The 14,903-nt window shown below is 45.2% G+C and overlaps 1 protein-coding gene across 1 annotated transcript; it reads right to left on the reverse strand.

Moving 5' to 3' along the window:
- Window positions 1–1,339: 1,339 nt before the first annotated feature.
- Window positions 1,340–2,394, reverse strand: LOC131294404 (uncharacterized). Its single transcript, XM_058322451.1, has 2 exons — window positions 1,984–2,394; window positions 1,340–1,900 (listed from the first exon to the last, which is right to left on the reverse strand). Exons 1-2 carry the CDS (start codon window positions 2,392–2,394, stop codon window positions 1,340–1,342), a joined length of 972 nt encoding a protein of 323 aa, XP_058178434.1.
- Window positions 2,395–14,903: the final 12,509 nt, after the last annotated feature.

Consider the following 14,903-nt stretch of genomic DNA (forward strand, 5'->3'; position numbering starts at 1 on the left):
ATTAATCGTAATTAGCATGCACCGCCGGCATGTTTAGCTTTTCTTTTTCGAGGTTCGATTATCTTCACTGGAGTGGCTGGAAATGTGATAAGCCAATCGATTAGGTGAAAGAATTGAAGATATCTATAATCAATTGATTAGATCAAAAAAACAAATCAATGTAGTACAGTCACCTGTTACGATTAGTTCACTCACTCATATCACACCGAAATAATGTGCATACCAAGTATTTTTTACTTTTAACGACATTGATAATTGAAAAATATTCAATAATCATTAACATAAACAGATGTTAATGATTGTTAACAATGCTTGATATAAAAAATCGCGTATTATTATGAGAATGCCCAAAGTTTAGTAATTGGTTAACTTGTCAACTTGTTTTGTTTACGGGCTCAACATCAAAATAAAACCAACTATTCAAGGTACCCCAATGTTCGATATGTGTCATTTCCATTCGATCGTTTTGGGAAAAAATTCTAACAAGAAGTAATAGTTTTGTTAGGGTTGATTGGCTGTTTCGCAATTGTTATCTGAATTTTAGCAATATGAAGATGTTTAGCTGCAGTTGAAAGACGAGAGTTTATGTCTGGGATATGTTTTCTTTAGATTTTGCTTTCTAGCAAATATATGTTGATTTTATACTTTTACTATGAATGTTTATCTCTCTTCAAATTTGATATTGATTTTTTCTCGTTTGTTGTACCCTGTTTTCCTTTTCCGTTTCTATATTTTCCTGATTGTCTTATCGTATTTTGGTTGTTAAGGGATTCTAGTTGATTTTATGTTTTGCTTTGAATGTTTATCTCTCTTCGAATTTTTTTGTTCATATTTTTGTTTGTTTGTTATACCTTGTTTTGTTTTTCCTTTTTTATATTTTCGGTGTATGTTAAAAGATTGTCTCATTTTCAATACTTTACTCGTTTTGTTTTGTTCAAAACTTCATTGTTACAGTATGTAAAATAAGAAGATACATTTTTTAACCCCACTTTGGTTTGGATTTGAACTTTAGTGCTTTAGTTATTCTTATCTACTTTTGATCCTTTCTGTTATACTACGTCGGGGTACTTTCCACCTTACGAAACGCAAAGTAAGCCATCGTTTACCTCACTGTTTGGTTAGTTCTGCTAGCTTAATTCTGCCAAATAAATGTGTTACGCCATTGTCGCTTGGCGGTTCCGTGGTCCATGCTCATCCATTGTTAAAAGTGCCGGTAGTAAATCTTTCATCCAAACCACCTCCCAACCCCAGCTTTCCATTGTCGCGGAGAGTGCGTTACGCTACACGCAAGACACAGCACCGACCCTCTCCGCCATCGGTTCCTCGGTTCCCTTAAGTCCTACCGCGTGCCCTGACGCGTGCAGTTGCGAAACTGCTGCTCGCACACTGCACTCTGCCGCTGGAACTCCTCCGCGGACGGCAAGTTGTCATGGATGCCCTTCATTATCTCCTCGCCACTCGGCGGGACGGCCGTCGTCGTTGTCGATTGGTGGCGCGTACCGGCGCCACTCGACGGTTCCGGCGACCGCAGGATCTGGTCCCGCACCACGTTCTGCATCTTCCAGATGAAGGGCTTGATTTTGCACATCAGCAGCCGAATGCAGTCGGTGTCCTCCGGCGGGTAATGGTCGAGCTGACGCAGTTCGCGGTCCAGGTGTTCGGTCAGGTCGGAGTGCTGAACCTGGTCGAGCAGCACGCGGAGCTGGCGGGAGGGATTCCGTAGTAGCCACTCGAGAGGAGTGGACCCACCACCGGCGGGTTTGCCGTTACTGTCCGTACCGGCGCTTTGCTGGTGCGTCTCTTCAGCGGGTTTTGGGAACCCTTGGACTGGATCCCTTAAAAATGGTGACGTGTCGGTTTCGAGCGCCGGTTTGCGGAAAGCTCCCAAATTTGTCCCAATCTAAGGGAAAACGAACGATGTAATATGTACTCGTTAGCTGGCGGAACTCACTCGCTAGGACGCCAGGTCGTCCAGCTACTTACGATGTGCGCTAGGAACACGATGCCATTGACTAGCATGGCGCCCAGCTGGTTCCCGTCCAATCCGAGCAGTTTCATCATAATCATCATCATCGACGGTGTCCGGCCAGCCAGGAGACCCTCACCAACCCCACCACCACCACCCTGTTCGGTGACCTCCGGTTTGGGCGAGGGTTCCGACGCACCGCCCCGCCGGTTGGCGAACCCTTTGGCGACGAGATCGGCCACGTCCGCGATGGTGTTGATGCCGAACAGCTTACCCGTGGTCTGCAGCCCCTGCTGGATGTCGCCCATCAGGTCGGCCGCAATCCGACCCGGCTGGTCCACGAGAACGAGCACCAGCAGCAGACCGGCCAACCACAAAGCACCGCATGCCGCCGCCCGCGGACCACGGCATAGTCCACGATATTGCATTACACACGGTTTTGTGAAGCACACAAGCAAGTCGACTCTCCCCCCGAAAAAATAAAAAAATAAAAGGACCGCTAGCTTTAACTTTGGCAAACAGAACCGCGTTTTTTGGTTCGGCGACTCAAAAGGTTTTCCACACCAGGGACGCCAAGGGTTACGGTGATACTATTCGGTGTCTCGTGCACAACTGAAACCGAACACTCGAGAAGTGCGTCTATCTGCCAGCAGGGAACTCATATCGGGGAAGGAAGAAAAAACCCTCCCCAGTTGTCAACCTGTCTGCTCGTCGTCCATTGTGTTTTCCATCCCCGCCCGCGGTTGGGGGGAAAATGCGGCGACGAATGGGACGTTGCTCGAGCATATCGGATGACGGTGGTGACTTCACTCCGCGCCGGTTTTGTGGCCACCGAAAGGGGTTGCTTACCCAAGCACGTCCCGTGCCGAGCCGGGGGTTTTCCTTTCCCTTCGGCCCGAGGAAAGCCCGAGCCCATCGGAGTGGTTGAGTGATTTTGAGGACATTAGGGTACAATAGCGAGACAGTCCCGGTACTTGCTGGAGATGCCGCCCGGGAAACCCCGACGAAGGTTTTGGTGTTTTATTTGCGCACGCACACACACACGCATGGTGCGTTCACCTGTCCACGAGTGGAAACTTCTTTGGCTTTAGAAAACAATCGACTTTCGCGTTGTTCCCCGCACGCGTTTGCGTGACGGTTTACCACAGTTTGATGTAATTTTCCGGCCTGCACATACGGGTGGCAACCTTGGTTGGTCGTTTTGAAGTGCAGGTTTTGCGGGACGGGTTGTGTAACTCTTGGTGACAGGTATTTTTATACTTCTAAATATGAAATTCTACAAATTTTCTCTTGAAATTTCACGTGAGAGAGCTTATAGTTCATTATTTAAGTTTTCGGAGTTGAGCTAGAGTTCCAATGAATCATTACAAACATTGTCACAGTACCATTGGATAGGACACATTCGATCTAACATTTCAATCAAAATAATTGAACCATGTTCCTGGTGTTCCCTTCCCCGCGAAACACCACTCCACGCCACCCGAACCGTTGCTTTCCCGCCTTCTCGAATTACCACAAAACCCATTTTCGTCCCATTAATAGCTCAACACCCGGCTGTAATCCCTTTCTCTGCCTCCCTTTCCGGTTGATTATTAATTTTGCAACTTAAGCAAACAAATCCCTCGCGGTACTCCTCCTTCCTGCGCCCGTCGTCACCCCGAAGCCTCACTATTTGCTCTTCATCAGCAATCATCAGCATCACCGGGCTTAACTAATCTGAAATCGCTTCCATCCCCATTTTCCGTCCCACTGCCACCGATTCTCCAAAATCCCCCCCCCCCCCCCCCCCCCTCGGGCAGGCCGTTTTAGAACATAGTTTTAGATCCAACCCCGGTGTAAATCGGTTTCGGTCCCCGACACCCGCCGACGATTGGCGGTTGCTGTGTACTTTCCACGGTCGATGCTTCATGCATGATTGAGAAGCGGCTAATGATGATGAGCCGGTGAGCCCGAGCCCATAGGAAGGCAATCTGGCACGGTACCGTTTGGTTAAAAATGGACCGAAATGTAATGCGCCTACGTTTAACGCGTCATGTTTAAGTAACCGCTTCAGCAGGGAGGAAAACCAACTCTGGTTGGTTTGAAGGAAAATCAAGTTGTCTGGATCGGGTTCACCCAACACACGCCTGCTAGGATCGGGCAGGGAATGTGCGAGCCGTCGTCAGTGTAAAGTTCAAACGAGCTCGCATGTGTCAGAGTAGGCGGAAGGAATGGAAGTAATGCGTAACCGATTTTTGACGCACAGCATCTAAAGGGGCCAGCATGAAAGTGTCTTGGGGGGTATAAAGCCATCAAGTGCGCGTCCGGATCACAGAGATTACCGGGTGAAGTTAAGCATGGCTAACATTTTCCATTACCAAAAAAAAAATAAGGGTGGCAGGAAGTAGACAGGTACGACGTTCTTCACGAAACCGAAGCCGACTGTTTCGGCGGCTTGTTAAGAGAGAGGTTAAAAATTAAAACAGTTTAATTGAAGCCAATCGTAGGATCACAAGTACGCTCATTTGATGGAGATGCTTTAAAGATTTGTGTGAAAAGGAAAAAAAAGAAACATAAATTATCTCGGAAAGCCGCTTCCCCACGGCTTGAGCGGCTAATTCGTGGGCAATGTAGTCCGGGGCTTGTCTGGATTTAATTTACATCCAACAGCCTCCCGGGTAGAATCTCTCCGGTTCGTTCCTTTTTAATTACTTTCCCGCCGGAGCTCGGACGCGTCTCGGACATGACCCACACACACACAAGCGCGGCTCGAACCACGGCCTCACGACAGCATTACCGTTAATGAGAGGCGGAGTGGCACTAAACGTGTACATAAATGCACTTGCCGATGGTCGCATGGGAAAGGAGGGTGGAGAACGGAAAATCTGCCCCATCCCCCGCCGGCAACGAGGCAAAGCGGTTTCTGACATTATGGATTTAATGGCGGAAGAAAGGTGACTGAATGCTTACCTACTGCAAGTTGGCGGAAAAATGTTTATGCTTTTACTGCGCTTGGCTTTCCTGCGTTCCCCCATTTGGTTTTTCTTTTCATCCTTCCGATTGGGGTAGCGTTGCAGTTTCTTGTCTCTAAGGAACTGCAAGGGGCTTTCTTTCGCTCACCGACAAAAGGGTCAGTCTTCGATTGGGGCTGCCCCGAAGAAACCTCTTTGACTTTGATGACCACGAAACAGGGAGGAAGGGAAAGAAGTGCTGTGGTGTGAAAATCGTTTTAAACTGTTTAGAGAGAAAATTACTTTTCACTTCCAGACACTTGCTTCTGACCGTCGCCGCCATGTTTTCGATTCATCGACCCATCGGCCCATTTGTGAGTAGTTCAACTTTTATTTAAGAAAAGCAAGGCCAACTTCTCCATTCCAACCTCACGGAGGAAAGGGTTTGCTTGATAGAAAGTTTTCAATCATAAACAACAAGTTGCTCTACTCCACTCGAACCTACGTGAAATTGCAAAGAGAGTTGTTTTAAAATATCATCACATTCAGATACTTTCGGGTGTCAGAATTTGCAGAAAATGTATGGAAAATGAAACTCCTTCTGCAGAAAAATAGCCTGCTGTGATCAAAATTTTTCAACTGAAAAAATACTTTGTGTATCAAATTTCTGATGTAGTTCCCAGGTGTTTACCTAGATTCCCGAACACTTGGTCTCGCCCAAATCGATCGATTCCCGGCCTTTACCACCCCACGGTCCCAGACGGAAACGACAAATTTCCCATCCGTTTGTGACCGGGTTCCCCGAAGGCATCGGGCGAGATGTTGTCCTGACCTGCTTGTAACATCAGTTGATTCCGGCCGATTTAATACATCCACTAGCGGCCGAAATCATTAACTCCTCCCGTCACCGTCGATAAATAAACCCGCGCAGCCCGTGAAACCCGTGGGTCCGTCCGTTTTGCCGTCACCAAAAACTGAAACCCCCTCGAGTGGGTGGTTGGGTGGGGAAATGACAGCGGGTATTGTTTTCCAAAGTCAAATAGCATCATTGTTTCCCTTGTCCCTTCGTGGAGGAGGAACGCTTCGGGCGATGGTTTCATTGGCTCAGGGTCAAGCCCTGCTGTGTGTGGGTGGAAGCATTCTCGGAGCATGATATTGTTCTGCTCCCCTCCCGCAGTTCAGCATCTCCCTCCCTTGAGTCCCAGTCCCCGCGCGAAACTGGTTTCTTGCGAACCGGAGAAGATTCCTGGAATCGGTACGACCTTAACCCTGCCCGACGGAGCAGACTTTCCCAAGCTCTCGCCGCTAATCCCAACCGCGATGGTTAGGAATGCCGGCGATGATGTTCCGGTCACGGCGACAAGCCCTGTCAACACGCACCCTTTCCGGCCCAACCCCAACGGGACCCAAAAGCCAGAAATGTGTCGCTCTTTTCCGGCAATTGTGTCGGCTTTCCGGCCTGCTAGGGGCCCCAAAACTCGCCGGGCTTTCGTGTGTCGCAAAAATGTGTCATGTTCTAAAACATGAACCGATAATTGGATTGTGGCATTTGAGTGGGTTAAGGGGATGGGAAGGCGGCAAGGGTAAGAATGTTTGGTCCGCAAAAACACTGCCATTCGGATCCAGTTTTGGGATCCCACGGGCTTCGGATCGCGCGCCGGATCCCGGATTGTTTGTACAAGCTGTCTGCGTTCTACCATTTTGCACATTTTCTTTCGAAACCATTTTGCACATCGAAACGAGGTTAGGTTGTAAGCTGGAAGAAATTCGACGTTTGCAATAACGGCGAACCAACTAACCTGGCGATAAGAGCTACATTGAGGAAGAGAAAGTGATGGAGCTTCAGATTGACGAAACATACCACGGGGATCTTTATTCACACCGTTTGAAGAAAGGACCCATCCGTCAAGTGGCAGAACAAAACCGCTCCGCTTGTTATCCTTCCCCAAAAGCCCGATCGTCGTTTTAAAACGTCACCCGGTTGAAGGGTTGTGTGTTGTACTCTGTGTGAAATAATTAATATCTCATCAGTACGAAGAAAGTACCGCGCAGCACGAACAAAACAAAAACACCAAATCTCCCAAAAGTAAGCACGCCTATGCTCGTTAAAAGTGAATTAATCTTCGCGGTGTGGGGTCGCCGCTCGTCGACACCTTTCGCACGGCGACAAGGACCCCACCGTCTTCCTTTATTCGTGCCGCTAACGATGGCCGTGAATTTGTTGGTGGGTGATTAAAAGAGGGATGAGACGGAGCAAAAAAAATCAACCCAGCCGTAGTGTTATGTCCTCCCCCTCTCCAACTCTCTACCATTTAAGTTATGGGACATTTTTGAGCCGAACGAGAAGAATTCGAGATGCAGAGGCTGAAAATATCACGAAGGATCAGTGTTGTATTGAGTTGATTAATTGCAGTTTTTTGTACCACGCTGTCTTGTGAGATTTCCTTTTCTCATGAACTCTCGGGTGCATTGTTATAATTGTATAAAGGACCTGACATAAATAATTGCGAATAGAGTCTGGTTTTCTAGTGTTATCATTCTTGTATTACGCGTATTCATAATGAAATATTGCCGCATACAATGATATTCTTAAAGATTTTAGAAGAAAAGAAAATTGTTTGTTAGGGATGGTAGTGTATTTGAAAATAATGTGCTATAAAATGAAAACAATAATATAAAATAAATCAGTCGAACTTCAAACACCTTGCCTACAGTACACCATGTACTTTTTAATAAGGTTTTGCTGTTATTTTTCTACAATTAAAAGCATCTTTCCATCATCAAACACTTACACCTGCCCTGGTAAGATTTATCGTAGCTTCGTATCCGCGTGTCAGCAATCACTTTGACCCAGTTATCCAATTACCATGATCTAATAAAACGTCTAACAGCTTCAAAGACAATTTCGCTACCCGCACGTAGGTTCAACGCTTCAACGGGCCGCAGGGAGGGGGCGGGAGTTGTTGTTTGGCCAGAGGTTTTGCTCCTGCCACGTTGACGTTACTAACGATGTCAGCATAAAAGTGCGCTTTGACCACGCCGGCCAAAGATTGATGGGGAATATGCTAGCCATTCGTGCCGGCTCGGTTCCATTGCATACGCTTTCCGAAAGGGAAGCTTGTCCTTTCGTCCTCGACCAATATGTACGGGGCCATGCGAGGTTGAAAGATGCTGCCATGCTACCATCGGCTCCTGCTGCTACCAGAGCCGCCCCCCCCCCCCCCTTTTCGGACAAATTGTGATTTATGATGTTTGATGTTGTGCCACATAAGAAAGATGTCTCCGTCAGCGGGAACCGTTTATCGGATGCGCAAAGATCGGTATGTCATTCCCGTAGCAAGTGCCCATGCGTTCTGCATCGCTGCATGAACGAGTTCTTGTCCCGGGGAGTGTCATCCTTCTCTTGGTGTGATTAATAACCCCCGTACGGGGTGCGAACGTGTATTAATTTTCATTTCCCACACTCGTTTCCAACATTCTTGCCTCCGCGTGCCTAATGTGTGGTCATTTCGCACTGTTAATCATCCACCAATTGTGCACAATGAAAGAAATGTACCACACAGCCACAGAAATGTGGTCACTTATGCTGTCGGCATGGAGCGTAAGAGGATTTTTTTGCTGCTGCACTGAAACCGTGTCCCATGCGATGACACTCGTGCCGAATCGATTGATTGATGGATGAAAATTGATGAAAACTGCAAATGGTAGCGTCCGGTTGTAAACCGTTCAACAGAAAACGAGTTAGAATGGGTTCATACTGGACGTGAAGATTTATGACAACTACATAAAACAATAAAATTGTTGGCGAAGAGGTTATAATACTGGATATTGCAAACGAAGAGAAGCATAAAAAAGCCATACGTTGCGAACATACTAGGCTGGAACAGGGGTCGGCAAAGTCCAGCCTACCAGATTTTGTTTTTATTTTAGACCAACATACAAACCAAAAATATCTGAATTCTTATCGAATATGTTCACTATATTGTAATATAATTGAACGAATTGTTCGGAATGAATAATGAAATTAATGCCAAGCAATGAAACGTCGAATTCGAACGTATTTTACAAAATTAGAATCATTCACAAGCTAGTTGGCAATGAGAATTTGATTTGAAATAGATCTGCGTATTGGAACAAACTAGGGAAAGTAGACATATTGAAACGAGAACGAATGAACGAGCAGTCTTCTGATTGATCTTGACTAGAGCGGATGGTAGTAGGATAGAGAAAAGAAGCTAAGCAAGAAAAAAGAATAGTCGCATTTGGAATTTGAAATAAATATGTAGAAATGTTTCGTGGAAATCACGAAAGATATCACACTTATTTCTTCCCAAAAATATCTGTAAAAACTGTTGAACGTGATGTTCCATATCAGGCGACTAACGCGACTATTTTTATTATGATTTGTCAATCGCATTTTTCTATCTGCATTCGTTCTAAACATACTCGTGAAACGTGTCGAGAATCGAGGGGCAAAATTACATGTTTATTTGCATACACAATATCTACATCAAGGAAAACATTTTTCGGTACCATTACGAAACAAAATATGGTTCACAATATTCAAATCATAATATATCATAATATATAAAAAATATAATAAAACAAATTTGTAGTAAAGTACAACAAACCAACAATATGTTGAAAAAAGGATTGGAATGTACGATGAGAAGTAAAACATTGACATATGTTATTTTATGTTTATGTTTCTTTTCGGAGAAGAAAATGGACACTTCATTCTAACAGGGTTTAGTATCACATTCAAAACATTAAACCATCATTTAACTACCTTAATCGGGAGTTTTGATTCTTTTTCATCGTCTGGACTATTGGTAGAAACGTGTGCCAACCCCTAGGGTAGAAAATCAGCACGATAGGAAAAGTTTATAACCACTTAGCATATGATATTTTTGGTTTGAAGCTGGATTTTATTTTATTTTTGACAGTGTATTTGAAAAAATACAGTTGATTTGAATATTAAAACGTGTCACTTATCGGACGTTTAATAAATTTTTGGGTTTAGCAAACCGTCTAAAATTTTTTAGGGCTAGTGATTTGCGTTCCAACTTATGCCATGCAAGCTCACCGAAAAACACAATGACGCTGATCATCCAACCAGCGATGGCCAGCAGCCAGACACACATCAAATCATCGAAAAAGAAGATTACCTCCTGCAATCCGTCGTTCGATGTAGACAACCACAAGGACAAATCCATGTGCGTCTTGAACAGGCGCTCCCAAATCCCAACGTCGTTGAAACGGCCAAAATAGTCCTCGAACAAGTCGAAGAACGGTGAATTAAAATGGAACTGGAGCATGTTTCGGTCGGGTGAGATGGGCTCGTCGACTATGTACATTTGCTGTTCTAAATTATCGTATATGCCTTTAACTGCGATGTACGCAAAACCTTGTTTCATTACGCTGCAGTAGACGCGATGTACATTCAGCCCAAGGCGTCGTTCTTCACGGCGTGTTTTCGCTATTGGTACAAATTTGAGATCCAAATGATCGAATAGATCCGAAGCATATAGCGGGGACAGTATTTGAAAGTCTGAGCGGACTAATTCGTCGATCGTACGCGGTAGTACGTAGAACTTGGAGTACGACATCAGCGAGATGATCTTAGTATTGTATGCTTCGGAAAGAAAGAACAACAGCACAACCAGCGAGAACGTGACGATGCGGAACTGGAACGGTTGCTCGTACTCCGTGCCTCCACCGCCGAAGAACGTTATCCCGATCAGATCGTACCGGTAGATGGTAGGGAATAGGATCTGCAGCACACGGCAGAACGAAAACAGTGCACCGAGGACGAACCAAATTGCCAGCGAGAACGGTTTCAACAGGTGTTGTAAAAACTCCCGCTTCTGATGTATCGGACAGACGATGTAAATCCCAGACGGTTCCCGGAAATACACTATGTTTAGATAGTGTTGCCGAAAGAACTCGTAGTTGAACCGACTGTCCGTCACGTCGCTAAACTTTGGATCAACTACGAAACTGGTCGTTCCATTGTGACGTTTACGAATGATTATGTTGATGAAGTCTACCAACACGCCGGATGGTGCAGCGCCGTGAAAACTGACAAAGAAAGGATATTCGTCGTAGCTGAAAAGCGAGAATCGGTAACCGTGCAGATCGAGCAGCTTATTGGGCAAGAATCGCGTTACAGGACGATCGGTCGTCTTGAAGTACTGTTCCCGTTTAGAGAACCGGTTCCAGGTCCAACCGGTTGCCGCATACGTCGTTGGTTCTTGCTCTACCCGGACTATAATAAAATTTAAAATGCCCTCCTTTGTCAACATGGCGGCTATTTCGGCTCGATCGGCAAAAGCGGGACGCCTAACGAGGATCACAAACTTGGCCTTTTTCTGATAGCAGGGATGATGATGCATCTGGTATTTAATGTAGCTCATAGGAAACTAGAACAGGAGCTGAGATTAGTCAACCGTTCGGCACAAATCACGTTGCGCTTACCTTATGCTCAAATGCCGTTCCGTCCAAAAGAACCATCGTTGCATATTTGTTGCTGAAGGTTACATAGATAGAGCCAGTTCGTAAATAAATCGTTGGGTAGCTCGCAACGAGCCGTTGAAGAAGCCCGGGAGCGATCTCAACTAGCGTCGAATTGGCTGTGGTGAAGATGCAAAGCTCCGTACCACTAATACTGGTGGCGTTATCGAACGATGCAATGTCCTCTACTAAGGTCCGCAGGTTGCAGTGTCCATACGTGGCCAACAGAAGCAATACACAACAGAGAAGTGGTGCGATGTAACCGTTTCCGTGCGAAGCCATTTTGTGACTGCGTAAAATTGAGCAACACGAAACCTAAGCTTAGGTTATGGTAATCTCCGCAAGTGTTGAATTAAAAATCAAATAAATCCAAAAGTTAACCTACGTTAATGTTAAACCATCAACTGGACTTTCACTAGAAACTTTCAGTGGAAATTGGATTACTGTTTATCACTTCAATGAAGGAAATGAAGCAATACATTCTTGGTGCATTAATAATACACCTTTGATTTGGTTTAATAATGTATCCGCAACTCAGATTGACAGAAGAGGATGAATAAAAAGGAAGACTCACTTCATCAAGGTGTTAGTTTTACAGTTAAGGTTTGGCATAATGTTAGTAAATGAAAATAGTTGAGTATTTGAGTAAATGACAGAAGTAACTGAAAGAAGTTTGAAGTATGATCAAATAAATTGTATTAAAGTACAACAAACCAACAATGTGGTAAAAAACGGATCTAAATGTACGAAGAGAAGTAAAGTATTGAAATATTTTATTTTATGTTTAAGATTCTTTCGGAGAAGAAAATTGATACTTCATTCAAAAAGGGTTAATATCACATTCAAAACATTAAAATATCGATTAAGGTAGCTGGCCCGCGGGATTAGATTCAGGCCCATGGTTGGAAACGTGTGCCAACCCCTGGGGTAGAAAATCAGTACGATAGGAAGAGTTTATAGCCTGTTGACTTAACATATGATATTTTTGGTTTGAAGCTGGATTTTATTTTATTTTCAACGGCATATTTGATAGAGTACTGTTGATTTTGAATATTAAAACGTGTCACTTACCGGACGTCAAATAATTTTTTGAGTTTTGCAAACCATCTGATTTTTTTTAGGGTTAGTGGTTTGCGTTTCAACTTATGCCATGCAAGTTCACCGAAAAACACAATGACGCTGATCATCCAACCAGCGATGGCCAGCAGCCAGACACACATCAAATCATCGAAAAAGAAGATTACCTCCTGCAGTCCATCGCTCGATGTAGACAACCACTTGGACATATCCGTGTGCGTCTTGAGCAGGCGCTCCCAAATCCCAGCGTCGTTGATACGGCCAAAATAGTCCTCAAACAGCTCGAAGAACGGTGATTCAAAGTTAAATTGGAGCAGGTTGCGATCAGGAAATAGGGGCTCATCGATCATGTAGAGGTGCTTTTCATAACTGTTGTATAAGCTCCTGATTGCGATGTACGCAAAACCTTGTTTCATTACGCTGCAGTAGACGTCATACAAATTCATCCCTAGCCGTCGTTCCTCACGTTCCGATTGCGCTCTTGGTATGAATTTCAGCTTCAAATGTTCGAATAGATCCGAACTATATCGGGGGGACAGTATTTGAAAGTCCGAGCGGGATAATTCATCGATCGTACGCGGTAGTACGTTGAACTTGGAGTACGACATCAGCGAGATGATCTTGGTATTGTATGCTTCGGAAAGAAAGAACAACAGCACAACCAGCGAGAACGTGACGATGCGGAACTGGAACGGTTGCTCGTACTCCGTGCCTCCACCGCCGAAGAACGTTATCCCGATCAGATCGTACCGGTAGATGGTAGGGAATAGGATCTGCAGCACACGGCAAAAGGCAAACAATGCGCCGAGGACGAACCAAATTGCCAGCGAGAACGGTTTCAACAGGTGTTGTAAAAACTCCCGCTTCTGATGTATCGGACAGACGATGTAAATCCCCGTCGTTTCGCGGAAATACAGTATGTTTCGATAGTTGTGCCGATTGTACTCGGAATTTAACCGACAGTCCATCACGTCGCTAAACTTTTCGTCGCCTACGAAAGCGGTCCTTCCATTGTGACGTTTACGGACGATCATGTTGAAGAAGTCTACCAACACATCGGATGATTTAGCGCCGTGAAAACTGACAAAGAAAGGATATTCGTCGTAGGTGTAAATCGTGAATCGATAACCGTGCAGATCGAGCAGCTTATTGGGGAAGAATCGCGCTACAGGCCGATCGGTCGTCTTGAAGTACTGCTCCTGTTTAGAGAACTGGTTCCAGGTCCAACCGGTTGCCGCATACGTCGTTGGTCCTTGCTCCACCCGGACTATTATGAAATTTAAAATGCCCTCCCTTGTCAACATGGCGGCTATTTCGGCTCGGTCGGCAAAAGCGGGACGCCTAACGAGGATCACAAACTTGGCCTTTTTCTGATAGCAGGGATGATGCATCATCATGTATGTAATGTAACGCATAGGAAACTAGAACAGATGTTGAGTTTAGTTAACCGTTTTCCACAAATCACGTTGCGCTTACCTTATGTTCGAATGCCGTTCCGTCCAAAAGAACCATCGTTGCATATTTAATGCTGTAGGATACAAAGATATCGCCAGTTCGTAGATAAACCGTTGGGTACCTAGCAACGAGCCGCTGAAGAAGCCCGGGAGCGAACTCAACTAGCGTCGAATTGGCTGTGGTAAAGATGCAAAGATCCGTCCCACTAATACTGGTGGCGTTATCGAACGATGCAATTGTTGAACCAACCTGGTTTGACAAGAAGTGTTGAACCAAGCTGGTTTGAACAACTACTGAATTGATGACACTGGCAGCACTGCATGTGTCAAATGACCGGAACTGTTGAATAAAGAATTCATTCCTGTGTGTATAGTGGAATCGGTCGCACGTGTTCCTTGTTTCCCGATCCGAAATTAGACCATATACCTCTAATTCTAACAGGTTATGGGCCCAGGCCACGCGGTGTGTATTAAGTGTTGTTAATCTTTCGGGCGAAGTTTTTTTTTAAAAGTGAAATTAGTCGCAGTCAGAAAAACAAAAAATTTGTTGAGGACAACCAACATAACCTCATACTGGATAAAACAAGCGCCAAATCCACGTGGGATGCCCTGAAGGCTCACCACCATAAAGCTACATTAACTGGAAAAGTGGCACTTCTAAAGGAAATATGCAGCGCAAATTTCTGTGAAGGAGAGAGTATGGAGAATTTCCTCTACAGCATGGAGGAATTGTATTCTCGTCTCGAGAATGCTGGAGAAAAATTGTCACCATACATGCAAGTAGCTATGATCTTGCGGAGCCTACCAAAGGCTTTCGATACCCTCACCACCGCTTTGGAAAACCGCTCCGACGAAGATCTAACAATGGAGCTGGTGCGGTCCAAGCTACTGGATGAAAGCGAAAAATTGTATAGCGGTGATGCGGCGGAGGAGCGGGCGCTGAAAACGGGCAGCCGAACGAAC

The sequence above is a fragment of the Anopheles ziemanni genome, chromosome 2, assembly GCF_943734765.1.
Source record: "Anopheles ziemanni chromosome 2, idAnoZiCoDA_A2_x.2, whole genome shotgun sequence".
Taxonomy (NCBI): Eukaryota; Metazoa; Arthropoda; class Insecta; order Diptera; family Culicidae; genus Anopheles; species Anopheles ziemanni.

What these genes read in the sequence shown, in the direction of transcription:
- LOC131294404 (XM_058322451.1), bottom strand. Translation starts at nt 2,394, where the DNA reads ATGCAATATCGTGGACTATGCCGTGGTCCGCGGGCGGCGGCATGCGGT. An exon ending in TCGTGTTCCTAGCGCACATC is followed by an intron (nt 1,901 to 1,983) that starts GTAAGTAGCTGG and finishes GTTTTCCCTTAG; the next exon opens with ATTGGGACAAATTTGGGAGC.